At 39.4% G+C, this 27,020-nt stretch overlaps 1 protein-coding gene and 1 long non-coding RNA gene across 6 annotated transcripts in view; one reads left to right on the plus strand and one right to left on the minus strand.

Annotated features, from left to right (window-relative positions):
* The window catches only part of ptbp3 (polypyrimidine tract binding protein 3), a 79,658-nt gene extending 68,653 nt beyond the window's left edge, over nucleotides 1-11,005 (minus strand). For 3 of the 4 annotated variants that reach the window (XM_072258173.1, XM_072258172.1, XM_072258176.1), the window contains exons 1-2: nucleotides 10,786-10,870; nucleotides 9,873-9,906 (exon numbers count right to left, since the gene is read on the minus strand). In XM_072258173.1, coding sequence (XP_072114274.1) covers nucleotides 9,873-9,906; nucleotides 10,786-10,793 — 42 coding nt within the window. In that variant the 5' untranslated portion in view covers nucleotides 10,794-10,870. Of the gene's footprint in view, nucleotides 1-9,872; nucleotides 9,907-10,785 lie in introns of all 4 variants that reach the window. The other variant, XM_072258175.1, reaches the window with a different exon arrangement.
* Nucleotides 10,617-13,799, plus strand: LOC140197755 (uncharacterized). Of its 2 annotated transcripts, XR_011886011.1 has the most exons (4): nucleotides 10,617-11,102; nucleotides 11,574-11,614; nucleotides 11,897-11,974; nucleotides 13,615-13,799. It is a non-coding gene; the product is annotated as an uncharacterized lncRNA (long non-coding RNA). The 2 variants fall into 2 exon arrangements; XR_011886012.1 differs by lacking the exon at nucleotides 11,574-11,614.
* The last annotated feature ends 13,221 nt before the right edge of the window (nucleotides 13,800-27,020 follow it).

The following is a 27,020-nucleotide window of genomic DNA, read 5'->3' on the forward strand; positions in this document are numbered from 1 at the left end:
TGAAGAGCTATTAAGCAGATATCCAAAAACTAGTTCCAAGGGGACTAGTCAGTAAAATTTTGTTCTTAATTATCTCAGAACACAACCAATGGTGATCTTTCTAGTCAGCCACATTTTGTTGTTGCTCTATTTTGTACTCCATTTTTTTTTTAAATCAACTGGGATGGATTTAGCACCAAATTGCCAGAAACCATGGTAACATCACAAAACATCCCCGTCTTGATTTGCAATTCAACAATGCATCACAGGCGGCACTGCACTTGCGTCAGCAACCCAGGTTTAATTTCACTGTTCTCTGTTAAGGAGTTTGTACGTTCTTTCTTTACCCGCATGGACTTCCTCCAGGTGGCCCAGTGTCCTCTTACATTCCAAAGATGTATGTGTTAGTAGGATTGGTCAATGGGCATTATTGGGTGGTGCAGGCTCATTGGGACAAATGGGCCTGTTGCATTATGGTAGCAAGTAGTACAGAGAGAAAAAAAATTCCCATTGTAAAAATACAGTTTGATCATATCAAAATAAGACTGACAACAGCTCCTTAGTAGAGGTCATGCACTAAAATCTATCACAATTCATTTACAGATGTTAACCCAAGTTTACTGCTGAAACTCAACTTCCTCAAAGGCAAGCTGCAGCCAGTCATAAGGCAAGTAGTTAGTTTAATGGTAATTAAATGTGGGGTAACTGGAAGTAATCCAAATGCAACCATGTTGCTTCACCATTCTCTCCGTGGGATGAATGGTGGAAAAAGCTGACTTACTTCCACTCTGGTTCAAAGGATATCAAGAGTCCAACTGACGAGTGGTGTTCAACAGGGCAAGCATGGAGGGCTGATACTTTACTTCTGTAATCTTCGCAGCATTTACACAGTCAACCAAAGATCCTTGCCAATCGACAGTCATGAATCAGGTAAACCCATAAAGCAGAGGGGATTCAGTTATACACCACAGAAACACCTTAAGTCCATAAGACACAAGCAGAATCTGGTCATTCAGTCCATCAAGTCTGTTCCGCCATTCTATCATGGGTGATTTATTTTTCCTCAACCCTATTCTCCTGCCTTTTTCCTGTAAACTTTGTCACTCTTACTAATCAAAAGCCTTTGAACATCTACATTAAATATACCCAAAGACTTGGTCTCTACAGCCCACTGTGGAATTGAATTCCCAACGATCTGCTACAGAAATATCCAAATATCGTTATCTCTGTTCTCAAGGGACATCTCTTGATTCCGAGGCTAAGCCCTCTGGTCCTAAATTCCCTCCACGTCCACTCTATTTTGGCCTTTAACACTTGGCATGGTATGTTTCAATGAGATTTATCCTTCTCAACTCAAGTACAGGCCCACAGCCATCAAATGTTCTTTTTATGTAACTCTTTATTCCCAGGATCATTCTCTAAACCTCCTCTGGACCTTTTCCAATACCAGCATATCCTTCTTTACTGTATGTCTAAGATCCAAAACTGCTCTCATTACTCCAAAAATGATCTGACCAACACCTTATAAAGCCTCAGCTATTGCATCCTTGCTATTATATTCTATTCCTCTTTGAAATTAATGCTAACATTGCATTTGACTTCCTCACTACTGACTCAATCTGCAAGTTATCCTTTAGGGAATCCTACACAAGGACTTCCACATCCTTTCGTATTTCCGATTTCTAAATTTGCCATTTAGAAAATGGTCAACACTTTTACTCTTTCTATCAAAGTACATGACCATTGAACGCTATTTTCCATCTTCCACTTCTTTGCCTAATCTCCCAAACTTGCCAAAACCTTTTGAAGATTGGCCAGTAGCCAACCAGAAAAGGTCCCCTTTCTTCCCACTCTTACCATTCTGCCAGTCAGCCTATCTTCTATCCATGCCAACATTTTTCATGTAACACTATGGACTCATGTTGTTTAATAGTCTCGTGTGCAGCACTTTGTCAAGGGCCTTCTGAAAACTCAGGTAAACAACATCCACAAGTCTGCTTGTTACTTTCTCAAGGAATTCCAATCACTTTCTCAGGCAAGATCTCCTCTAAAGGAGATCATGCTCATTTTGGCCTATTTTATCATCAGGTGTTTCCAAGTTCCCCCAAAACCTCATCTTTGTAATGGAACTCTTAAAATCTTAACCACTGAAGTCAAACTAACCAGCCTATAGTTTCCTATATTTTGCCTTTCTTTCTGAGCAACAGAGTGACATTTGCAATTATCCAGTCATCTGGAATCATTCAGAACCTAGTGATTCTTGAAAGATCTGTACTAATGCCTCTACAATTTCTTCAGCTAACTTTCAGATACCTGGGGTGCAGTCCACCTGGCCCTGGAGATTATCTACCTTCAGGCCTTTCAACTTTCCAAGCATCTTCTCTAAATAGCAACTACATTCACTTCATTTCTGCCCTGACACATTCAAATTTTTGGCGTGTTGCTGGTACCTTCCAAAATGAAAGATAAGCAAAATACTTGCCAGTTTGTCAGCCATTTCTTTATTCCCTTTTACTACTTCTCCAGCAGTCCAATGTTCACCTGTTTTTCTTTTATTCTTTCTGGGGGAAAAAAACTTATGGCATCCTCTTTTATATTACTGGCTAGCTTACTGGTATCTTTTCTTTTCTACCCTTACTGCTCTTTTGAGTTGCCTTCTGTTGGTTTTTAACAGCACAGTAACAGGTTCTTCTGGCCCAACTAGCCCACACCACCCATGTGACCAATTACAACTTTGGAATGCAAGAGGAAATTGCAGCACCCACCCGAAGGAAATTCATATCGCCATAAGGAGAACATACAAGTTTCTTACAGACAGCGAGTGGCATTATTCTAACCTCTACGCCACTGTAACACCCTTCTTTAGGATGAAATGATCCTGCCTCTTCTGAATTACTCCTTGAAACTCTTGCCAGCCCTACCTTAAGCTCCCTATAAATCAATTCATTGAACAGCACCAAATCCAGTATTGTCTGGATAAGGGGCTCAACCACAAGCTACTCTAAAAAGCTATTTTGTAGGCATTTCACAAATTCTTTCTCTTAGGATCTAGTGCCAATGTGATTCTCTCAGTCTCCTTACCTACTGAAGTCCTCCATTGACTACCATAACATTGTCTTTCTTGCATGCATTTTCTATTGCTCTTTGTAATTTGTATCCCACATCCTTGTTACTATTTGGAGGCCTGCATGTAATTTCCATCAGGGTAATTTTATTTTTGTAGTCCCTTACTCTACCTACAAGGATTCTACATGCTCTGACCCTATATCATTTCTTGCTAAGGATTGATTTCATTTTTAACTAAAAGCCCCCCCACTCCCCTGCACAACCATCTTTTCTTTAGAACAAGATGTGTATCCTTGCATGTTTAGCTCCCACATGTGATCTTTTTTCAGCCATGACTCTATGTTGCTTACAACATTCTACCTGCCAATTTCTAACTGCACTGTAAACTAATCTACTTATTTTGTATGCTGCATGCATTCAAATATAATACCTCTTCTCAAATTTGTTTTCATGTTGCTTGAAGTCAAATGCTTATCCATTTCGAAACTTTTGTCTTTTTTTTATTCTGGAGACTTCAGTCGCTCTCCAGTGCTACCCTTCCTTTTTACTTCATCCATACTTTTCCAGTCTGTTCAGCCCACCCCTCTACTGTTCAGTTTAAAATCCTATCCACAGCCTGAGTTATGTGATTTGGCAAGACTTTGACCCTGGTTCAGGTGGAACTTATCCCAGAACAGCTCCTTTCTCCCCCTAATACTATGCCAATGTCCCGTGAATTCAAACTCACTTCTCGCACACCAATCTTTGAGCCACACATTTAACTCTTTAACCCTACTCATCCATACTGACCAACATAAGCTGATTCCATCTGCCTGCACTGGTGAGAAAGACTGATTTAACCCATGCCCCTCTATAAGGTCACGACTTATTCTTTGTTCCAAGGAAAACAGCCCAGCCTAGCCCATCTCTCCTTATCAATCAAATCTCCAGCTCCAACAATATTCTTGTAAATCTTCACTGCAAAACAAACAAATCTTTCCTGCACCTTACCATAATCCCATTTTCTTATAGCATGGCAACCAGAACTGCACACAATACTCTGATTGTGTCTTAACCAACTGTTTCTACAATCTTACATCCTTACATTTTCTCCACCCAAGACCTTGACCACACCCTACAATCATCTCACTGTCCTCATGCTAATTTCCTCACAATTGAGAACCTGTTCAAGGTTCTCTAGTACTTAGACCTCAATACTGGCTTGAAGACACCAACATGGATTAACTTACTCTGCCAGTGGTTTGGGGAATTCTGCAGAGACAACATTGGTGGAAGCAGTAGTACCTCTCCTCTTTTCAAGCTGTTTGCTGAAAGGAGAACTCATTGGTGCCGATAATGAGCTTTGTCGCTAAAAGCCCATTCACTCACATTGTGTATAGCTGTACTGTTGTAGTGCCAATGGTAAAGTTTACCACCTTCAACAATAGGCAACTTCCAAGATATGGCAAGTACCCCTTGCTTGCCAGAGTTTTGTAAGGAATCTTAAAACTGTTTAAGGATGCAACAAGAGCATATAGAGGATTTTATTTTGCAGGACTCTAATGCAAAGTTCATTCTGTATTTTCTTTCATAAACTAGTCCAACTCCTGGAGCTTTCAGCTCCAAATGTACAATCTGCAATGGAGATGAGTACGGTTGAATAGTTTTTCCCCCATTTGAACCCACAACCAGCTCCATGCCAGTTGGAACCTTGTCTTACACAAAATGGATCAAGTTTAGGATGTCTTGCTTAACCCCAGACTGCCCTGCGAAACCTTTAGTAGCAATCACAGTACGTAACTGATATAAAATGGAGACAAATCTACAAGTGCAGCAGAATTTTACAATTCTTGTTTATCAAGTCTCAGCTCTCCCAATGTTCTCTTCCTTTCAATGGCTAAAAAAAAAACACTTCCCAAGTCAGTATGAGTTGCAACCACTTGGAAGGCACAATGGACATCTATACTGCATGATATCCAAGAAAAATAAGGAAGGGGGCAGGGGAAGGAGGAGAAGTGCACAGAATCAACCACTACACTCTGGCCCTTTACACCACAGAACAGTCTTGGAAACACATAGCCAAATGAAATACAACTGTATGGGAGAAGGGTAGGGTCAGCTTTTAGCAAGATTTTAGGTCAAAGCTTACATTGGATCCTGCTGGCACCTTATGAATAAAAATCCTATGGGGCTATAAGCAAAGTTTTAAACTTGAGTTACCCGAGTGTGTTGCTATTTTCACAGGCTGAAAGAGGGAATCAAATCTAGTTGACACGTAAAATTAAGTACTTTTAAATTAATCCACTGAATGAAACAAGGTTTGCCATCAGTGTACAATGCACTTAATGAGGAACACCATTTGTTGTACCATTTTTGAACTTGCAAATCAAACAGCTTAATAAACTTGCTTTGAAAATAGAAATATGTACCTATAAATAGTTAGTGGTCAAAGAAACCAATGTATCCAATTTATTTCCTTCAATCTGCAAGACGAACTTATCACTTATACAGGTTATTGGGGCCTCAAACACAAAAGGCTAATACAACACAGGAACAGGCTTTCAGCCCAGTGTTATGCTAACCTAATGAAATAATCACATGTCCAACTAATCTCCTTTGCCCATAATGTATTCTTCCATTTCCTAAGCATTCACGTGCCTATCTACAAGTCTCTTGAACATCCCTATTGAAGTTGCCTCCATCACCACTACAAGGAGTGCATTCTAAGCACACCCCACTGTATTAAAAATACTTGCCTACATATCATCTTTGAACTTACCCTCTCACCTCAAATGCATGCCCTCTGATATTAGATATTTCAAAAAAGTGATACTGGCTGTTTATCCACTCCAGAGAAAACAAACCAAATCTGTCCACCCTACCATATAGCAATGCCCTCTAATCCAGGCAGTGTCCTGGTAAGCCTCAATATCCTTCATATAATGGGGCATCAGAACTGAATGCAATTCTCCAGATTAACTTAACTAGTTTTATAAAGCTGCAATGTAACCTCTTGACCCTTGAGGCAAGTACATCAATGCCTTCTTTACCACCCCATTGATCTGTGAAGTCAATTTCAGGAAAGTATGAGCTTAGACTTCAAGATCCGTCTGCTCATCATGACAGTTAAGGGTCTTGCTACTAACAACCAGCATACTGTTCTTTTACATTAGATCTCAAAGTACAATATTTCACTTTTGGCTGGGTTAAACTCATATTTGGCTGGGTCATACAAGTAAAATATCCAGTGTTTCCACACAGGCTTGATATATTAAAAGGGAAAACTTTGTTTCTTGACTAGAAGTCCATCTGTAGTGGCATACTAAAGCATGGGTGTGGGGCATTTTATTTTTGTAAACACGTTATGGGTTCAGCTTTCCATATCCAACAACTACATAAATTACTTTTGTTCCAATATGCCGATAAATGTAAGTAATGAAAACAACTAGAATTTTCAATTATGTTTAACACAAGAGAGCTCCGAAGCTACAAAATACTATTGACATCTGTGAAAGAAATAGAAACATTAAAGAAATGCAAGATCAAGACAATCAAAAATGTTAAATACAATTTACCAAGCAAGGGATGACAAAGCCAAATACTTCCCAATGAAAATGCCCATCTTTTCCCTGCAAAATGCCATTTAAAGATCTAACAATCTTAATTGGAGTTGGCAGATATTTGTACTTGGACATCTATGAAGCCAAACACCTCAATGTCTCTCCCTCAACATAAACCTATCTGTTGCCAAATCTATGGATATAGATTTTCGGTTAGGCCATTTAACTAATGAAGAGATAGCTCTTTATGTACATCAAGAATGGGATAACCTGGACCTGATTTGGCTACAAGCCTATGGAAATTATTTCAATTAATATTTACGTCTTGTGAGCTATGAGCACACACTAAGAACAATTAAATGGAGGCACAGACCATCCCTGAATTAATCTAGGTCTTTAACAGGGACCAAAATCTGAATGAACTTCCCGAACAAAAATATCTTATGGTTACACTAGTCATCTTATTTCAAAAAACATTTGAAAAAGTACCTTGGCTAATACTGCAATAGGATAACATTGGATTTGAATTGCAATATATTTAAAAAAGTACTAGTCACAACTATCAGCACTTCTAGTGCTCTAGGTTCCAATGATCTTGGCATCTGCTGAATGCACAAACATTACACAAAAGGAACCATACCTTATGATGAAGGAAATTAAGTTAATTAAATTTATACTTAATTAAACCACAACTGAATGTGTAAATTAAAAGTATACATTAGATAATTAATTCTAAACATCTCACAAAAATCACACAAACATGCAACTCACTAAAACCAGTTCTTGGGCTAGCTGCCTGCTCTATTTCAGCCCTACTGATTAACAATTAGTTTATTGTGCCTTTCAAATTAACTAATCAGAGCCATCAGCCAGCTTCATTCCACGTCAGTCAACAAATAAGGCTCTCAATTGTCACCGGCACTGCTCCAGATTAGTACACTCTCCCAGTTTTTCCATATGCTTTCACGCACTGCCTCAATCCAAATTCAGAAGTACTGACACTAATAGATAATACAATTGTTATGCAACAAATAAACCGTTGTTATACAAACTGGTGAGACCACAATAAAACATAATGCCCTCTTGGAGGTCAATATCCCAGATGATATGAGGATAGAGTCTGGAGTCTATGGACTGAATAAAGAACTTGTTTTTTGCAGTGGTCATTGTGGTTTTAATATGTACGTGTGTGTATATATATATATATATATATATATGTATATACAAGTATGGAAAATATTGATTGCAGTCAATTTAAATTTACATGTTTGTTCCATGTTTATGTCAGCATGTAGTAACCTGTTATCAACTCTTATTTCCCCAAAGAGTGCAGACTTCAGGCTAATGCATAAATATTAAGCAATGCAATGTATAGATCAAAGACAAAAGACTGCAGATGCTGAAATCTGGAACAACAAACTCAGTGGATCAAGCAGCATCTATGGATGCAAAGGCTGCATCTATGTACAGTCCATGAAATGTAATTTGTACTACAGTTTTATAATGAGTTGCTGGATTAGTCATTCTTGTTCATGGGAACCTAGTAATTGCAGCCTATGTTATGAAAACTAATGAAGCAAACTGCAAGTTTTATAGTTCCATCAGTTTAAAAAAATGTGTTCAAGCAATAAACATAAATTTTAACAATTGCTCTGTGCTTATGCATGATACCAAACAAAACTCCTGAATATCACATATTGTGTAGAGATTTAACTAAAACTTCAATTAAACATTACTCCCTCTCAAAAAATTATTTCTTCAATGCACAAGTTCTCAAGCATCAGTTGTGTCGAAATTTTCTGCAAGAAAAAGGGAATGAATGACTTGAGAACTGACTATAATGGGATGATATGAAGCATTAACACCCAAGAATGGAGAAAGCAACTCAACTATCACCACTTTGGCTGGGTTCTTGATTATGTTCACGTAGCTACCACCCTTATGACAAAATATTCCATCCATATATTTTACAACATACAAATCATTAGACGTGTGGAAAAATACACGAAACCATGCACAGATCAAGATTGGTGGCAAAAACTTGATAGCAGGTAGGTACTGGAGATTTTAGGAAGAGAGTAAATAATCTTAACACTAGCTCAGTAATGCTGGGGTCAAGGCTATATTCAAACAAAGGCCAGAGTATAAATTTTAAAGACCAATTTCCTGGGCTACATCTACATTAAAGGTCTTTAAAAGAATTATTGCAAGTTATGTCTGACAGACATTATAAAATTCATAACTAGTGTGCTTCAAGAATGTAGTTTAACTCAGTTGCACATTTTAAAGAACAAATGGTGTAAAGAAATTAGTGATAAAATTTCTCAATCCAACAAAATATGCTTCTGGACCACAAGATATTCCCAAAACCCAGTTCGAAGTTGAGTGGGGGACTGATAGTTCTGCAAGCTAGCATAAGCTTGATGGGCTGAATGGCTTATGCTATAAGAAAACATTTAAAATGGAATATGGAAAATACCTTGCACATTTTAACTCCTGCTCGTGGTTTCTTAAGTCACCAACCCAAGTTAAGTGCTAAAAACAAAGTTTTATTTGCTATCGTATGTACAATTTCTCCAGGGAATCTACAAATTCAAAAAGCGGAGACTGACGTCGACTCCTGCCAGTTAAGACCAACAATGTGCATGGTTAAACACAGAAAACATCACCGACTACTGGCTGCGCACAGCCCAAGGGAAAACTACCTCAATGTGGACTACCCACTTAAAACGCATCATAATTTTTCATAAACTCAAGTAACTGCGTTTCAAAGCGATTGTACGTCATATACATTTATTTTTAGTTAAGGTAAAAACATGCAATTCTAAAGTAAAACCCGAAATAGGACTCACGAAAGTAACAAACCGGTTAGATATCTATATAAAAAAACATCAGTTCCTCCTTCAACAGCTACATACTTCCTGTTGATTTCAGCTTTATTTTCTCGCTGGAAGTTGGCGACAAGTTTCAGTGAAAAAAAACATGACCAAGTTGCTTATAATCGCCGCAAAGGCTTTTCGGGGCCTTCACATAATCCTTTTACGAAGAGAAACGGCTTCATTGCTCCAACCCTATGACTAATTGTTTGAGAAGCTGTTGTTGAAACAGCAGCCCTGCCAGAAAATGGTGACGATGAACTAGAGAGGAAGAAAATCCTCTAAGCGATACAATGAAACACAAAAGGCAGGAGATTCAAGGCTGAACTTTTCAAAGCATGTAACTTAAGAAGAATGCATGAAATTAATAAAGGAAAAATAGTGAAGTTAGAAAGAGAGAAAAGACTCCTACCTTTAAACCGACTGCTATAAGATCGGTGACAATGCTGTAGGGAAGGAAAAGGGGAAAAGAGAACGTGAGAAAAAAAAAGTTAAAGCGCCAGTTACTTACACAGTGATATAATGAAACTTAAAGAGACAAGGAGGGGTATGGAAATAATTTATAAACTTAAAAATGGATTTTAACAAAGGGGAAAGCTTATAGAAAAGTATGCTTATGGCTTACGTTTGCAGTTTTTTTTTCTTCTTAAAGGCAAAAAGAGAACACAGATGAAGCTCCTCGAGTTAAGGAAACAGAAAAAGTCTCTAAGCTTTCATAATGGGGGAAGGCTCTTCACGCCAGCTCGGTGGTGTTGTACAAACCAAATTACAATCTGAACCACGGTCGCTCGTACAAAGCGAGACAGGAGGGGGGAAAAAAGCCAGAGAAGGCCATGATACTCCACTAGGAAACCAACACTCACCCTCCAGCCCCTCGCTCGTTACCACAAGTTCTAGTTGTAGACAGAACTGGCTTTGGGGGAGGGGGAAACCTTTCTTTGATTAAAAAATAAAACGTGTTCATAAATAAACAATTCTCCCCTCATATTTACAATTTCACATAATATTTCAAATTTATTTTGGGAGTTATCGTGCTATGACCAGTTAATAGAACATTTTTAAGACTCAAAAGGAAGGCACGCACGCACATACAAAAAAAATCAAGTTGGAGAGCGAAATTTTAACTCAAATTTACCAAACGGTTTTGAAATCTCAACATGATCAGACAACAAAATGTCACGTAAGTTTAACACCATCAAATCATCCCAGACGCACGGTAATAAATTTAAAAGGAAAACAAGTCGGCGTCGACGAGTCTGGGCGCCAGCGTAAGCCCGCGGCCCGAGGAGGAAGGGGAGGAAAAAAAAAGGCCACCATGAACTTACCCGTCCATCGCACACACGCCCGCCTTGTGCACAGATCCACGACGAGAAGGGACAGCGACGGCGGCCGTTGGTGGGGAAGGGGAAGGGGGCTGCCGCGAGCTGAGCTTTCAAACACGCGGTGATGTCCGAAAAGAAGACGGCAGCGGCAACTTCCCGCCGTGAGTAATACCGAAGGGAACGAGGCGTGCCAGAGCGAAAGGCTGACGGAAAGGGAGGTAGAGACTGGGGGGAGGGCGGGTGAAACAGAAACTCCTCCTGTTCATCCACCTCGCACTCGCATTCACAAAATGGCCACCAAGCCTTAGCAACGCCACCAGGTCTGGAAACCACAGCAACCTTTTGCTTATTTAACCACTCCAAATGTTGTATGATGTGTTTATTTTGCATTCCTTTTCAATTGCGTATTTTTAATTGTTCTTGCCCACGTACATCGGTACAATTCCTGTTCTGCTGATATTTGCTTCAAAATGTAAATATGGTTTTGTTGTTTTGGTTCCTTGGCTGTGGAAGCAATTTAGCGATAACCGTCTGTATCCACACACAATTGCAAACAGAAGAAGAAAATCAGGGGGGAAAAAAACTGCAGATCTGAAATAAAAGCAGACACTGCTAAAAAAAAACACCTCAGCAGATCGAATAGGATCTGTTTTTCTGAAGGGTTTGGCACCTGAAACGTTTATAGTTACTCTTTCTGCAGTTACTGCCCGAACTGTTGAATATTTCTGTTGTTTTCTCCTTTATGAACTTAGCTGGTAACGATAGCATTCTGTTCCCACATTTGTTAACAGGAATAAATGTGTTTTCAGTTTCAATAAATAGATTCAACTTGGTGAGTTTCTACTTAATGTTTTAAATCTTTTAACAAAATCATTCCAAATTATAGCCCTGGGTGAAATCACTGTTTCTTTGGAATTTTTGTAACTGAGTCATAAACTGGTAATTTTCAAGATTTGTTGCAGTTTGCCAGTATTGCATTTTGGAGTACTGTATTGCAAGAAATATTAAAATAGATTCAAGATTTAATTTCTGATTTCCAGTATCTGCTTTGATTTTATTCATTTATTATAATTGAAACTTGTGAAGTAAGAGATTAAATTTCTTTGACCCTCAGCAGGAAAAGAATATCTATCCTACACCTATACCAACATGTCTGTCCATGTCCTTCACTACTGCCATGAATCAGAATCAGGTTTGATATCACTGGAATATATTGTGAAATTTGCTAACCTTGCAGCAGCAGTACAATGCAATACATTTAAATTTAGGGGGAAAACTGTGAATTACATGTATATTAATTAGTTCAATTAAGTAGTGCAAAAGCAGAAGTAGTAAGTAGTGAGGTAGTGTTTATAGGTTAAATGTCCATTCAAAAATTGGATAGCATAGAGGAAGAAGCTTTTCCTGAATCACTGAGTGTGTGCCTTTAGGCTTCTGTACCTCCTTCCTGATGGTAGCAATGAGAAGAGGGCATGTCCTGGGTAGTGGGGGTCCTTAATGATGGATGTCACCTTTTTTTGAGACCAAACTCAGATTTGAGGAACATTACTTCATTTTCCATCTGAGTAGCTTCCAACCTTATGACTTGAACTTTGATTTTTTTTCAACTTCCATAATCACTCCTCTCTTTCCCCCACCCCATCTCTATTTTCCCATTTCCCATTCTTGTTCCCCTCTCACCCCTTATTTCCCCCACCCCTGCTCATGACCAGGCAATCATCTTGTACTGCTTTACTATCTCCTATCCTTTATTCCTTCACCCACTGTGCTCTCTTTTAAGATCACTTCTTCCACAGCCTTTTACATCTTTCAACCATCACCTCCCAGTTCAAATATCATCCCCGCTATCCCACCCACCCATTTTCCTTCTTACCTAGTTTCACCTATCACCTACTCCTCCCCTCCCCCACCTTCTTATTCTGGCTTCTACATCCTGTACCGCCCCCCCCCCCCCAGGCCTGGTGAATGGTCTCAGCCTGAAACGTCAACTTAATTTTTCTACATACTTGACTTGCTGAGTTCCTCCAGCATTTTGTGTGTGTTGCTCAAGATTTGCAGCATCTACAGAATCTCTTGTGTCTCTGATTTGCTTCCATCCAGTTCTATTGGATGTGAGATGGCTCATAGATTCTGCTGTAGGAGGGTCAGTGGATTCTTGATGGTGGGTGGGTAGCTTAGGAGACGGTGCAGCCTGTTTGTTGTTTTTGCAATGCTTCAGCGTGCTCTTCATGCATACCACATGCATATTTCAAGCATTTATAGGCCAGTAATTCCCAAAGTTGGTGAAGATGTTACAGTCCTTGAGAATGCTTTAGGAACAAATCTGAACCTATTTTCCTTTGTCTGCCTAAAAGGCTCTTGTGATACTGCTTTGATTAGAATATCTGTTTTGGGATTCTGGTGTTAAGCATGCAAGTAACAGGTAAACAAGCCTGTTGGGAAAAGACGCATTGATTAGAGAACTTAGATGAATTTGCGGAGTCAGCCATGGTGAACGTCATCTAATGGGTAGGCCTTGACTCTGGGGAATTAGGGAAGACTGGATTACTGCTGCCTGGTGGACCATAACTTGGTGCCAAATTTAAGCTCTTCATATCCAAACATTCTTTTACGTGTGGCCAAATGACACACTGGATAAAATGGGATAATGCATAGTGATATATGTTTTCTTAGATCATATAATGTTGTTGAGCAAGGAGGACATGTAGGGAGAGGACTCCCTACTCTGAAAGTAAAGATGAAATCTACTGAAAGTACTCCACAGTATCTATAGAAAGAAAAATAATTAGTCTTTGTCAGACCTGAACACTAATTTTGTTTCTCTTTCCACAGATATTGCCTGACCTGCTGAATGTTTCTAACATTTCTGTAAGAAGAGAAAATCTGCAGCACTTGGAAATCTGAGCAACACACACAAAATGCTGGAGGAACTTAGCTTTTTTTTTCCAAAAATACTTTATTCAGAAATATTACAAAATAAAAATAATTACATACAGGAAAAGAAAACCATTCGTTGACTGTGAGTCCTTATTCAATACAGTTATTAACAATAAAATTTTGCGTTGACTCTGTTCATTTACAAATGAAAGATGTTTACAGTAAATCATGCGTTTACTCTCAACCCTTGGTCAAGTGTTACGACTTATTAACAATCAAAATTTTCAACAATAAAGGCAGGCAATGGCTCTAATACTTTCCCAAATTAACAATTCCACCCACTCCTTGGGCACCATGTTGATTATCTGTCCACACCGCTGATGAGGGTAGGTCTCCTCCCCACCCAACCTCTCCCCCTCCTACGGGTGATGAACGTTAAACTGTGGTCCTTCCCCACCGGGCCTTCGCGGTGGCTGCACCAAGTCTGAGTGCATCCCTCAGAACGTACTCCTGCAGACGAGAGTGTGCCAGTCGGCAGCATTCAGTCACGGACATCTCCGTCAGCTGGCAGACCATCAAGTTTCGGGCCGACCAAAGAGCGCCTTTCACCGAATTGATGATCTGCCAGCAGCACCGGATGTTGGTCTCCGTGTGCGTCCCCGGGAACAGCCCGTAGATCACGGAGTCCTCGGTAACGCAGCTGCTGGGCATGAATCTTAGTACTGTCCCTTCCATTCTCTTCCACACCTTCTTTGCGAACCCACAGTGTGCAAAGAGGTGAGCCACCGACTCCACCCCATTACAGTCCTCCCGTGGGCAGTGGGGTGTGGAGGAACTGTTCCAGGCTGGAGGAACTTAGCAGGCTAAGCAACATCTATGGCAAAAAGTACAGCTGATGTTTCAGGCCGAAACCCTTCATTTTCTGTGTTTAAGCAACACACATCAAAGTTGTTGGTGAACGCAGCAGGCCGGGCAGCATCTCTAGGAAGAGGTACAGTCAACGTTTCAGACCGAGACCCTTCGTCAGGACTAACTGAAGGAAGAGTTAGTAAGAGATTTGAAAGTTGGAGGGGGAGGGGGAGATCCAAAATGATAGGAGAAGACAGGAGGGGGAGGGATGGAGCCAAGAGCTGGACAGGTGATTGGCAAAAGGGATACGAGAGGATCATGGGACAGGAGGTCCGGGAAGAAAGACAAGGGAGGGGAACCTAGAGGATGGGCAAGGGGTATATTCAGAGGGACAGAGGGAGAAAAAGGAGAGTGAGAGAAAGAATGTGTGTATAAAAATAAATAACAGTTGGGGTACGAGGGGGAGGTGGGGCATTAGCGGAAGTTAGAGAAGTCGATGTTCATGCCATCAGGTTGGAGGCTACCCAGACAGAATATAAGGTGTTGTTCCTCCAACCCGAGTGTGGCTTCATCTTTACAGTAGAGGAGGCCGTGGATAGACATGTCAGAATGGGAATGGGATATACTGCGTCCGGTGTTCCCAATGTGCCTTTTATATATTGGCGAGACCCGACGCAGACTGGGAGACCTCTTTGCTGAACACCTACGCTCTGTCCGCCAGAGAAAGCAGGATCTCCCAGCGGCCACACATTTTAATTCCACATCCCATTCCCATTCTGACATGTCTATCCATGGCCTCCTCTACTGTAAAGATGAAGCCACACACAGGTTGGAGGAACAACACCTTATATTCCGTCTGGGTGGCCTCCAACCTGATGGCATGAACATCGACTTCTCTAAGTTCCGCTAATGCCCCACCTCCCCCTCGTACCCCATCTGTTATTTATTTTTATACACACATTTTTTCTCTCACTCCTTTTTCTCCCTCTATCCCTCTGAATATACCCCTTGCCCATCCTCTGGGTTCCCCCCCCCTTGTCTTTCTTCCCGGACCTCCTGTCCCATGATCCTCTAGTATCCCTTTTGCCAATCACCTGTCCAGCTCTTGGCTCCATCCCTCCCCCTCCTGTCTTCTCCTATCATTTTGGATCTCCCCCTCCCCCTCCAACTTTCAAATCTCTTACTAACTCTTCCTTCAGTTAGTCCTGATGAAGGGTCTCGGCCTGAAACGTCGACTGTACCTCTTCCTAGAGATGCTGCCTGGCCTGCTGCGTTCACCAGCAACTTTGATGTGTGTTGCTTGAATTTCCAGCATCTGCAGAATTCCTGTTGTTTGCATTTTCTGTGTTTATTTCAGATCTCCAGCATTTGAATTTTCATTTGTTTTGCAGACTTGTAGCATATGGCCAGTTTTTGTACATTTCATTGACTGAATTAATGGTGATATGGAATATGGTCTTCAAAGGTGTGTACCAGCAAGCATTGTCAATGTACTGTGGTTCAAGACTGAAGCTGCAGTGACTGGTTCTGAAATGTAGGCAACAGATTTTAAACATTTTCCCTTTGTTCTGAAGATAAGCTCCACTCTATTGACAACCTTTAATTTAGGAGTTGGTTGTATAATTTGAGTGGAGGTGGAGGAATTCCAGCTAAACTCTAATAACTTTATTGTTAGTATTATATTCTGTAAAATCACCATGTACATTGTGTTACCATATGTTAGTTAACTTCTAATATATCCAATTCCAAATCAAAATTACTTCAGCCACAGTCATCCAGTTGCAGGATGCAACAATGATGAAGCTTGTGTCAACTTAGAAGCTGAGCTCCCAATCGTCATTGACTTCTTTGGGGAGAATGAGTCATACACTAAACATTCATAAATAAATGTGTTCTACCAATGTCTTCTGTCCAGTGCACAACACGATCAATGAAGTGAACCAGACTGGTTCATCCACCTTTTATCTCGGATGCCATCATTTAACAAAGGAGTACACTGTTATTGAAATTCATCACAGTCTTTAGGGTGTTAGCTAGCACATCCTTTGTAAAAAATAATTTTGTAGATTACAACCTCAAAACTGGGCTCACGATCTGTCAATCAGCAGTGATCACTGCCAGTTGATCAACAGCAGGTATTCAAAAGTACATTAGAGGTGCCCTAATGATGAATTCTCAAGGTCCTCCAAAAATAGTACTAGATAAACAATTAGGAGATTGCAAATTGTTGGTCTTTCCCAGGCTAATAGCTCCTTTGTTTAGCCTTTAATTATACTCAACCAGATCTGATGGTCAGGCTACATTGATTGTGTACCCAAAACCACACTCCTGAAATAGCCACTCTGAACTCTTTGATGGCAAAAAATACTGAAAGGATGGAGAAAGCACTTTAAGCATCATCTCAAAGCTTTCTTGAAAATACATAATCCTCTCCTATTTATGGATATCCCTCATCCATTACCAATTAAGATGGTGAATGAACATTTGAGAGAAAAGAAAATACTTGGTAAGTGAACAGTCACAGCCAATAATTCCAAGAATTACAGTCCAGTGAGGGAAAAATGCCTCATTTCATAAAAGTAGATGCCTTGTTAATCTGATACAATCTCCAGCCAGTTCCACCTAGCTCCATTTTACTGTGTCATCTCCATATTCCTTTTGTTATCTTCCAAAGAATCTACAACCTTCAAAGCTTAAAAAAGCAGGCAGAAAAAACGTGGTTTTCCAGCTGCTGTGTTATCAAAGCTCTATTCAGTAGCAAGATCAATTTTGTTATTATCTCCCTGCAATAAAGGGCAACATTCCATTTGCTTCCCAGATTACTTGCTTTACCTATATGCTACATTTCTGAATTCCTTGCAAATGTATTTACAGGTTTTTCAGAACCAAATCGTCTCACACCACTTAATTGCTATTCTGCTTTTCCATTCTTTCCTCTCTATCCTTGTACTTTCCAACATTATATTACATTTGCCATCTTTTTGCCAGATAACTAACTACGTGTACTTTTTGTGACCTCCACACTTACTTTGATTTAATCTTTACGTCTCTAGCAGACCTGACATTTTCACTTGGATCATTAATGCAGATATAAAAAATGAGAGGCTCCAACATTAGTCAGCAGCTTTTACTTTGCTCTTCATTGAAGTGGTGCTCAGGGACCTTTTATTGCCTACCTGAAAAAGTATCAGAGAATTTGTCTTAATTTCTCATCTAATAGACAGCTCTTTTGACGTTGGATATCCTCATGACTTCACTGAAGTGATTTTGCATATCTCAATGATGTTAGCAACAGGAGTCAATGCATTATCTTTATGCATGATGTGATAGAAAAGTAATCAGATATCTGTTAAGTACATTGTGTGGGTGGACTTTGGTTTTATAAATCAAAGTGCTATCTTCAATGACATGCCAATTAGTACATAATATGGACATCATTTGGACAATCTTTTTTAAGTTATACTAATAATTTACAAACTGCACAGTCCTTGATTGGGAAAGCTGATGCTAACCGAATGGTTAAGACCTGCTTCTATGTTGCATAGTCCAGGACTTTCCCCAGGACAGGACTTTGACCAATGTTAAGGAGTATTCCTAAGATAAGTTCCTTGATTACTCTCAAAATCTTCCATGATGACCACCATCCACAACTCCCACTATCATCTTGTCCAACCTCCACCTCCTCTGTAAAATTGATGTTATTCTCTTTTAATATACTGATTTTCCTCTTCCCACACTTCCTAGAATCATCCTGTCTCAACTTCTTCAATCATGTCCCAGCACCCTCCCCAAGATCTTCTTGCCAATCTACTCTCATGTTCTTTAGTACCCTACTTCCACTGTCTTTTTCCTTCCCCTAACCAACACCAACAACCTTGTCCCTCACACACCCCATCCCAGTCATTGTAAAAGATCCTAGAGGCAGGCTTATCATGCAATTTGGACATTATGCAATGTGGGAATCCAATCTTACATTTATTTCTCCAATTTAGATCTTGAGGAGCAGTTTTGTAATTTTTAAATTGTTGGCCTGCATTGTTTTTCAAAGCAATTTAAACTTTTTAAATATTGGTGTGACAAGGCTCCTGAGAGGCACTTGTAAAATGAGACATTAAAAAAATCAAATATTGTTTTATCCTCTGCAGCAGATTTGGTAATGACAAGACTTTTGGCGAATAATGTCCATATCCTCACCACGTCGAGAAGCCTGAAACTAGAGGTATCAGTTTCTCAGCTTAAATAGCATGATGCAATTCTTCAATTCTTCAGGTGAAATGATCAATTATTCGGAGATGAAAGGCAATCTTACGTTGTTTTTCTGACTCCTCTTTGCTGGGCAGGGACAGAATATGGACAGCAAAATTCAGAAGTATTTTGTGTAAGCCTTTGGTTGAATCAAACACTTGACGTACACTGAAAAGATCATGTCAGGGTTCCTGAATGATTGGTGAAAGGTAGATGCAGGACACCAATTTAGAATCAATTATCCTTCCAAGTGGTTTGGAACTGACAAGCACCTGCAGCCCAGCAGACAAGGAAAAGACTTTCGGAAGAATGAAGTAAGGCGTGCCAATTGACCTGTTTAAGCATGTTGCATTGCTCTTATTAAGAAGCAACACAACAGTTACTCAGGATTAAATTGATAATTGGTTTGTTCTTGTCATAAATGCTGAGAAACAGTAAAAAGCTTCTGTTTGCATTCTACCCAAACAGATCATTCCATACATAGGTATATCAAGGTAGTGAAGAGTGAAAAAAAATGCAGACTATAGTGTTACAGTTACACAAGGTGCAGTGCAGGTAGACAAATGAAATGCAAGGGCCACAATAAGTTAGATTGAGAGATCATCTTTTATCGTATAAGAGGTCGATACGAGAATTTTACTGCAGTGTGATAGAAGTTGTTCTTTAGTTTGGTGGTACATGTTCGCAAGATTTGTATCTTGCCCAGTGGAAGATAGGGGCAGAAGAGAAAATGACTGCAGATTGAGGGATTTTTGATTTGTTGGCTGCTTTCTTGAGACAGCAGGAAGTATAGACAAAATCAATTTCTTGTGATTGACTAGGCTACGTTCACAAATCCCTGTAATTTCTTGTGGTCTTGGACAGAGCAGTTGCCACACCAAGCTGCAATGCATCCAGAAAGGATGTTTTCTGTGGTGAATCTGTTAAAATTAGGTGAACATGTGGAATTTCCTTAGCCATCTGAGCAAATAGAGGTGCTGGTGTGCTTTCTTGGCCATAGCACTGACATGGCTGGACCAGGACAAATTGTTGGGAATATTTACACTGAGGGACTTGAAGCTCTCAGCTATCTCCACCTCAACATCTTTGATATAGACAGGAGTGTATATTCTACCCTTTTTCCTAAGGTCAATAACTTCTTTTGTTTTGCTGGCATTAAGGGAGAGAAGATGGCAGTTATGTGGACACTGATTAAGTGCCAAGGAGATAGGTATGAATTGTTCTGTGCAAGGTTGAGAGACCTTGTGCCATTGGATGTGTACACACAGATTTCATCTCTTTCAAGGGTACTACATTAACTATTGCATACCCTGTCTCCTGTCCAAGACATGTAAGTGTATTTTGCCTGACTTGAAAGGAATAGACAAATGAATTCGATATGTAGCATTGCCCAGGCAAAAACAAAACTGGCAGCATAAGCCCTGAAGGCAACATACCAAAGTAGCCTTGATCCTTTGCACAGCTCCACATTCACATTTAAAAAGCATGCTTAGAATTAATTTTGTTGTTTTTCTAAATGAACTAAAAATTCTTACTGTTATTTTAGGATGTACATAAAGAGGCTCCAGAAATGACATCCAACACAGTACATTTTGTTTTTTGTTGACAAGGATAGCTTCTTTAGAAAATGGATCTTGCCTTTCTTAACTTATCCTGAAGTATTTTATACTATATAATGAGATATGGCACTGGTGTTCAGAAGGATTGAAGGTGTACTGCTCTTGTGGCTCTGGGAATGTGGCTTACTGGGGAGGAATTTTCTGAGTTCCAAAGATAACAAAGAAACATGTCAGGTTTTTATTTTGTGCTGAATTTATATTGAAAAATACTGACGTCTCGTACCAAATATGATTTATTATAAGTTATGTTGACTGCCAGCTGAACCTTGACCAATTACAGTTAGGAAACAAAGGATTTTCTATCCAATTGACTAATATAAACAAGGACATCTATTACATGTTAGAATAGTGGGAATAACAAAGACAGGAAATAGTTTTGGGGAGATTGCAGCATTCATTGGAGATCGTTGCAAGTGCATATGTGTTATTTTCTTCTCACAACACTGGGGTTAATTTTCATCCCTCACTACTGCAATGTTGGCAGTAGAAACCTCAGGGCAAACCATATAATAAATTTAATATACCATAAACAGAATGCAGGAATAACTATTTAATTAGATACCTTTGATATATAAGTAAAGTACTACTGCAGTGAACTATAGTTGTCTTGAATTATCCTGCGTACTCTGCAAAGATAAGTACTTTATGTCAGATGAATGTATGACATTTGCTTTCGCTTTGAGGCTTTTGGATTGTATGGAAAGCTCCTTCAATTATACTTTTATGATAATTTAATTAGGTAGAGCTGAATTAAAGGAACAAGAAAAACTTCTTTTCTTGCCTGTGCTGAATACATTTATTATTTGCTGCAATCTGATTTTGGAAATGCTATTTATTGCCATGATCAAATAACCATTTGTTCATTCTCAAATTTAGGGCTGATCACACATGCACTTATCGTTGTGATTGCTTAAAAGTAATCAGAGGCAAGAATCTTATCCAATTGTCCCTTTCACTGCTTTGGTTAAAATTGCCTAAGACTATGCTTTTTGTATCAGCACCTTACTGAATCATTAGTTTATATTTGTAATTTATTTATGTGGAAACTTTGTTTTGTCGAAGCAGTAGTTACCATACTAAAATGACCACACTGACATTGAGAAAATTCCTTATGTGACATGCTGACTGACATTAACTCTGCTTGAGACACTATTATCACATATGTGGACCCTTTAATTAACTTGCTGTCCTTGTTTATTATTTACTCAAAAATCAATTTATCCAAAGAATTATGGAGTTGCACTCTATTAGGTACCTCCTGAGCCTAATAGAGTGGCCACTGCATATAGGTTTGTGGTTTTCTGCTGCTGTAGCCCATCCACTTCAAGGTTTGACACATTTTGCATTCAGAGCTGCTCTTCTGCACACCACTGTTGTAACGTGTGGTAATTTGAGTTACTTTTGCCTTCTCATCTGTTTGACCCAGTCTAGCCATTCTCCTCTGACCTCTCTCGTTACCATGGCATCTTCACCCACAGAATTGTCACTCATTGAATTTTTTTTTCTTTTGTTTTTTGCACCATTCTCTAGATATTGTGCATGAAAATTCCAGGAGATCAGCAATTTCTGAGATACTCAAACCACCCTGTCTAGCACAAACAATCATTTCATGGTCAAACTTATTTAGATCGTATTACTTCTCCATTCTGATGTTCAGTCTGAAAAATAACAATCTCTTGACCATGTCTGCATGCTTTTATGCATTGAGTTGCTGCTACATGATTGGCTGAATAGGTACTTGCATTAATGAACAGGTGTACAGATGTACCTAATAAAGTTGCCACTGAGTATGTATAACAAGGAAAGAGACCCTTCGGCCCAACTTGTCTGTGCCAACCTAGGTGTCTGCCTAAGTTTATGTACATTTGTCTCATATCCCTAAACATTTCCTGTCCATGTACTTGTTGAAATATCTTTAAAATGTGGCAATTGTTCAATTTCCTTTGGTAGCTTGTTCTAGATACCCACCACCTTCTGTCTGGATAAACTTACCTCCTTGGTCCCTTTAAGATATTTCCTCAATCACCTTAAAATTTTGCTCTTTAGTTTTAGGTTCTTCCATCCTGGAAAAAAGAATGTGATTATTCACCTTATCCATGCCTTTCATGATTTTATAAGTCTCTAGGGAGAATAATCTTAGCTATCCCATATTTCTGTATAACACAAGCCTTCCAGTACTGGCAACATACCTCTTGTGAATAATTTCTGCACCTTCTCTAGCTTAATCACATGTTTCCTATATTGTGGCAATCCAAACTGCACACAGTGCTCCAAATGTGATCTTACCAGCATGTTGCTTAGGTGTTCCAACATTTAATGTTACAATAGTTTAGGACTTTATTCCTTGGAACATAGAAGATTGAGGGGAGATTTGATAGAGGCATACAAAATTATGAGGGATATTGATAGGGTAAATGCAAGCAGGCTTTTTCCACTGAGGTTGGATGGAACTACAACCAGAGGTCATGGACTAAGGGTGAAAAGTTTAAGGGGAACATGAGGAGAAACACCTTCACTCAGAGGGTCAAGAGAGTGTGGAACAAACTGTTAGCACATGCGGTATATGTGAGCTCGATTTCAACACTTAAGAGGAGTTTGTATAGGTCCATGAACAGTGGAGGTATGGAGGGCTATGGTCGATGGGAATAGGCATTTTAAATGGTTCGGCATGGACTAGATAAGCTGAATAGTCTGTTTCTGTGCTGTACTTTTCTATGACTTATGACTTGTATTCACTTGTCGAATAAAGGCAGTGTGCCATAACTTTCTTCATCACTCTGTCTAACTTTAATGTCACTTTCAGGGAACAATGCACTTTCTGAGACAGTTATCGGGAGCATTGCAGATGAAGGGCCCAAAGCATTGTTGAAGATCTCCACCACCCATCCCACAATCTATTTGACACACTACCATGAGGAAGGATGTACAGAAACATCAGAACTGCCAGTCTGTGTAACAGCTTCTTCCTTCAGGCTGTGAGACCATGCCACCACCAAGGTCTTGTCACTAGGTCAATGTGCAGTTTACTGTACATTGTTTACTGTTTACCTGTCCTGCATGCATTTTGAATGATCTTTTATTAACTTAATTGTGGTGATAAAACATAGAAATCTACAACACATTACAGGCCCTTCGGCCCACAATGTTGTGTCGACCGTGTGCCTAATCCAGAAACTGCCTAGAATTACCCTACCACATACCACTCGATTTTTCTAAGCTCCATGTACCTATCTAAGAGTACCTTAAGAGACCCTATTGTATCCGCCTCCACCACCATCACTGGCAGTGTATTCCACAAACCCACCTCTCTGTGTGAAAAACTTACCTCTGACATCCCCTCTGTACCTACTTCCAAGCACTTTAAAATAAGCCCCCTCCTGTTAGCCATTTCAGCCCTGGGTAAAAGTTCTGGCTATCCACACAATAAATAGCTCTCATCATCTTATACCCTTCTATCAGGTCACCTCTTATCCACTATCGCTCCAAGGAGATAAGACCAAGTTCACTCAACCTATTTTCATAAGGCACAATCTCCAATCCAGGCCACATCTTTGTAAATCTCCTTTGTACTCTTTATATGGTATCCACATCCATCCTGTCGTGAGGTGATCAGAACTGAACACAGTTCTCCAAGTGGGGTCTAACCAAGGTCTTATATAGCTCTAACATTACCTCACGTCTCTTGAACTCAGTCCCACGGCTGATGAATGCCAACACACAATACACCTCCTCAACAACACTGTTAACCTGCACAATAGCTTTGAGTGTCCTATGGATATGGACCCCAAGATTTCTCTGATCCTCCACACTGTCAAGAGTCTTACCCTGTCTTCACAGTTGACCTACCAAAATGAACCTCTTCACAGTTACTTGGTTGAACTCCATCTGCCACTTCTCAGCCCATTTCTGCATCCTATCAATGTCCGGGTGAAACCTCTGAAAACCCTCCAGACTATTCACAACACCCCAAGCCTTTTTATCATCAGCATACTTATTAACCCACCCTTCTACTTCTTTATCCAGGTCATTTATAAAAATTACAAAGAGAAGGAGTCCCAAAACAGATTACTGTGGAACGCCACTGGTCACCAACCTCCATGCAGAACACAAACCATCTACAACCAGCCTTAGCCTTCTGTGAGTATGCCAATTCTGGATCCACAAAGCAAGGTCTCCTTGGATCCCATGCCTCCTTACTTTCTGAATGAGCCTTGCATGGGGAACCTTATTAAATGCCTTACCGAAATTCAAATACATTACATCCACGGCTCTGCCTTCATCATTGTGTTTTGTTACATCCTCAAAAAATTCGATCAGTCTCATAAGGCACGAACTGCCTTGGCAAAGCCATGCTGACTATTCCTAATCAGATTATGTCTCTCCAAATGCTCATAAATCCTGCCTGTCAAGATCTTCAACAACTTGCCCACCACTGAAGTCTCACTGGTCTATAATTTCTTGAGTTATCTCTACTCCCTCTCTTGAACAAGGGAACAACATTTGCATCCCTCCAATCCTTCAGTACTTCTCCCATCCCTATTGATGATACAAAGATCATCGCCAGAGGCTCAGCAATCTCCTCGTTCGCTTCTCATGGTAGCCTGGGGTATATCTCACCCATTCGTGGCAACTTATCTAATTTAATGCTTTTCGAAAGCTCCAGCACATCGCCTTTCTTAATGTCTATATGCTCAAGTGTTCAGTCCATTGTAAGTCATCCCCACAATTACCAAGATCCTAATCACTGGTGAATACTGAAGAAAGGTATTCATTAAGTACCTCCGCCACCTCCTCTGACTCCAGGAATACATTTCCACTATTACACTTGATTGGTCCTGTTCTCACACGGCTTATCCTCTTGCTCTTCACATACTTGTTAAAAGCTTTGGGGTTTTCCTTAAATCCTGCCCGCCTAGGCCTTCTCATGGCCCCTTCTAGCTCTCCTACTTTCATTCTTAAGTTCCTTCCTGGCAACCTTGTAATTTTCTAAAATATTAGTACCTAGTTTCTTGAACGTTTTGTAAGCTTTACTGTTCTTTTTAAGTAGATTTTCTATATCCTTTGTATACCATGGTTCTTTTACCCTACTATCCTTTCCCTGCCTCAGTGGAACATACCTCTGCAGAATACTATGCAAGTCTTCGCTGAACATATTCCACATTTCTGTCATGCATTTCTCTGAGAATGTTTGCTCCCAAGTTCCTGCATAATAGCATCATATTTCCTCCTACTCCAATTAAATGTTTTCCCAAATTGTCTGCTCCTATCCCTCTCCAGTGCTATGGTAATGGAGATAGAGTTGTGATCACTACCTTCAAAATGCTCTCCAACCAAGAGATCTGATACCTGACCAGGTTCATTTCACTAATCCTTAATTTTGTTGTCATCTGCAAACTAGTTCCTGCATTCTTATTCAAATTATTGGTAATCATGAATCATTGATGGATTTCCTCAGGTATAAACTACAGGATATAAATTGTCTCTATTATCATAAAGTTAATTGAAGATAGTCACAGATGTCCATTTGACTGGTGGCATACCAAGCTCTCATTCTATACTGAGCTTGCCCTTGTCCTTGTTCTTACATTTCAGGTATAGTATCATATAATCTCTAATAATATTCTAATTATCTATTTGTGATGTGTGAATTTTTTTGTTATCAGACTTTGAGTTCAAAAATATATCTTTATTATACTGAGAAATAGAAATATTCTCTTCGGTATTCTGGGTCATTCTAATATGTGGAGAGAGTTAGCAATTTCAAGTTCCTGAGTGTCAAGATCTCTTGAGGATCTAACCTGGTCCCAACATAGTGAAAAAGTTTTATAGAATGCAAGACAGTGACTATATTTCATTAGGAGTTTTAGGAGATTTGGTTTATCACCTAAAACGTATATGCCGGTGATATTAATTCTGATTCTGTATGATTATTCCAGTCTAATTTTCTCTAAGTGTACTTTCATTGTTAATTTGCTTAACTATATTTTCATGAGGAAATACACAATCATGACATCTTATATTTTCTTTCATCCTCTCTGCAATATTTTATTGTAATATATTTTTAAACACTGCATTTTAAATTTGCTTCTGTTTCAGAAAGAGTGCAATTAGAAGAAAACTGCATACAGCACATTAGAATCAGAACAGGTTTATTATCACTGGCATATGCCGTGAAATTTGTTAACTTAGTAGCAGCAGTAGTACAATGCTATATGTGATAATATAGAAAAAATAAGTAAATCAAGTACATTGAGTATATATATATGTGTATATATTAGTGAAATTATAAATAGTGCAAAAACAGAAATAAAAAAAAGTGGGTTCAATGTCTATTTAGGAATCAGATGGCAGAGGGGAAGAAGTTGTTCCTGAATCGTCTTCAGGCTTTTGTACCTTCTCCCTGATGGTAACAGTGAGAAGAGGGCTTGTCCATTAGGAGGAAACATCAGAAATTAGGATAGTTTTCCTGAAGTTGACAAAGCAATCCAGAACCTCTGGTATATATTGGTCATGAAAAGACCATAATAAGCCAATAATCTTGGTAAGATTTGTTAACAATAATTGCTGTTTTAGGATTTCACATTAAGCATTGTATCATGTAATTAATTATTCTGTTATTGCAACAAATGTTGGTGCAGGCAATTCCAG

The sequence above is a fragment of the Mobula birostris genome, chromosome 5 (genome assembly GCF_030028105.1).
Source record: "Mobula birostris isolate sMobBir1 chromosome 5, sMobBir1.hap1, whole genome shotgun sequence".
Lineage (NCBI taxonomy): Eukaryota > Metazoa > Chordata > Chondrichthyes > Myliobatiformes > Myliobatidae > Mobula > Mobula birostris.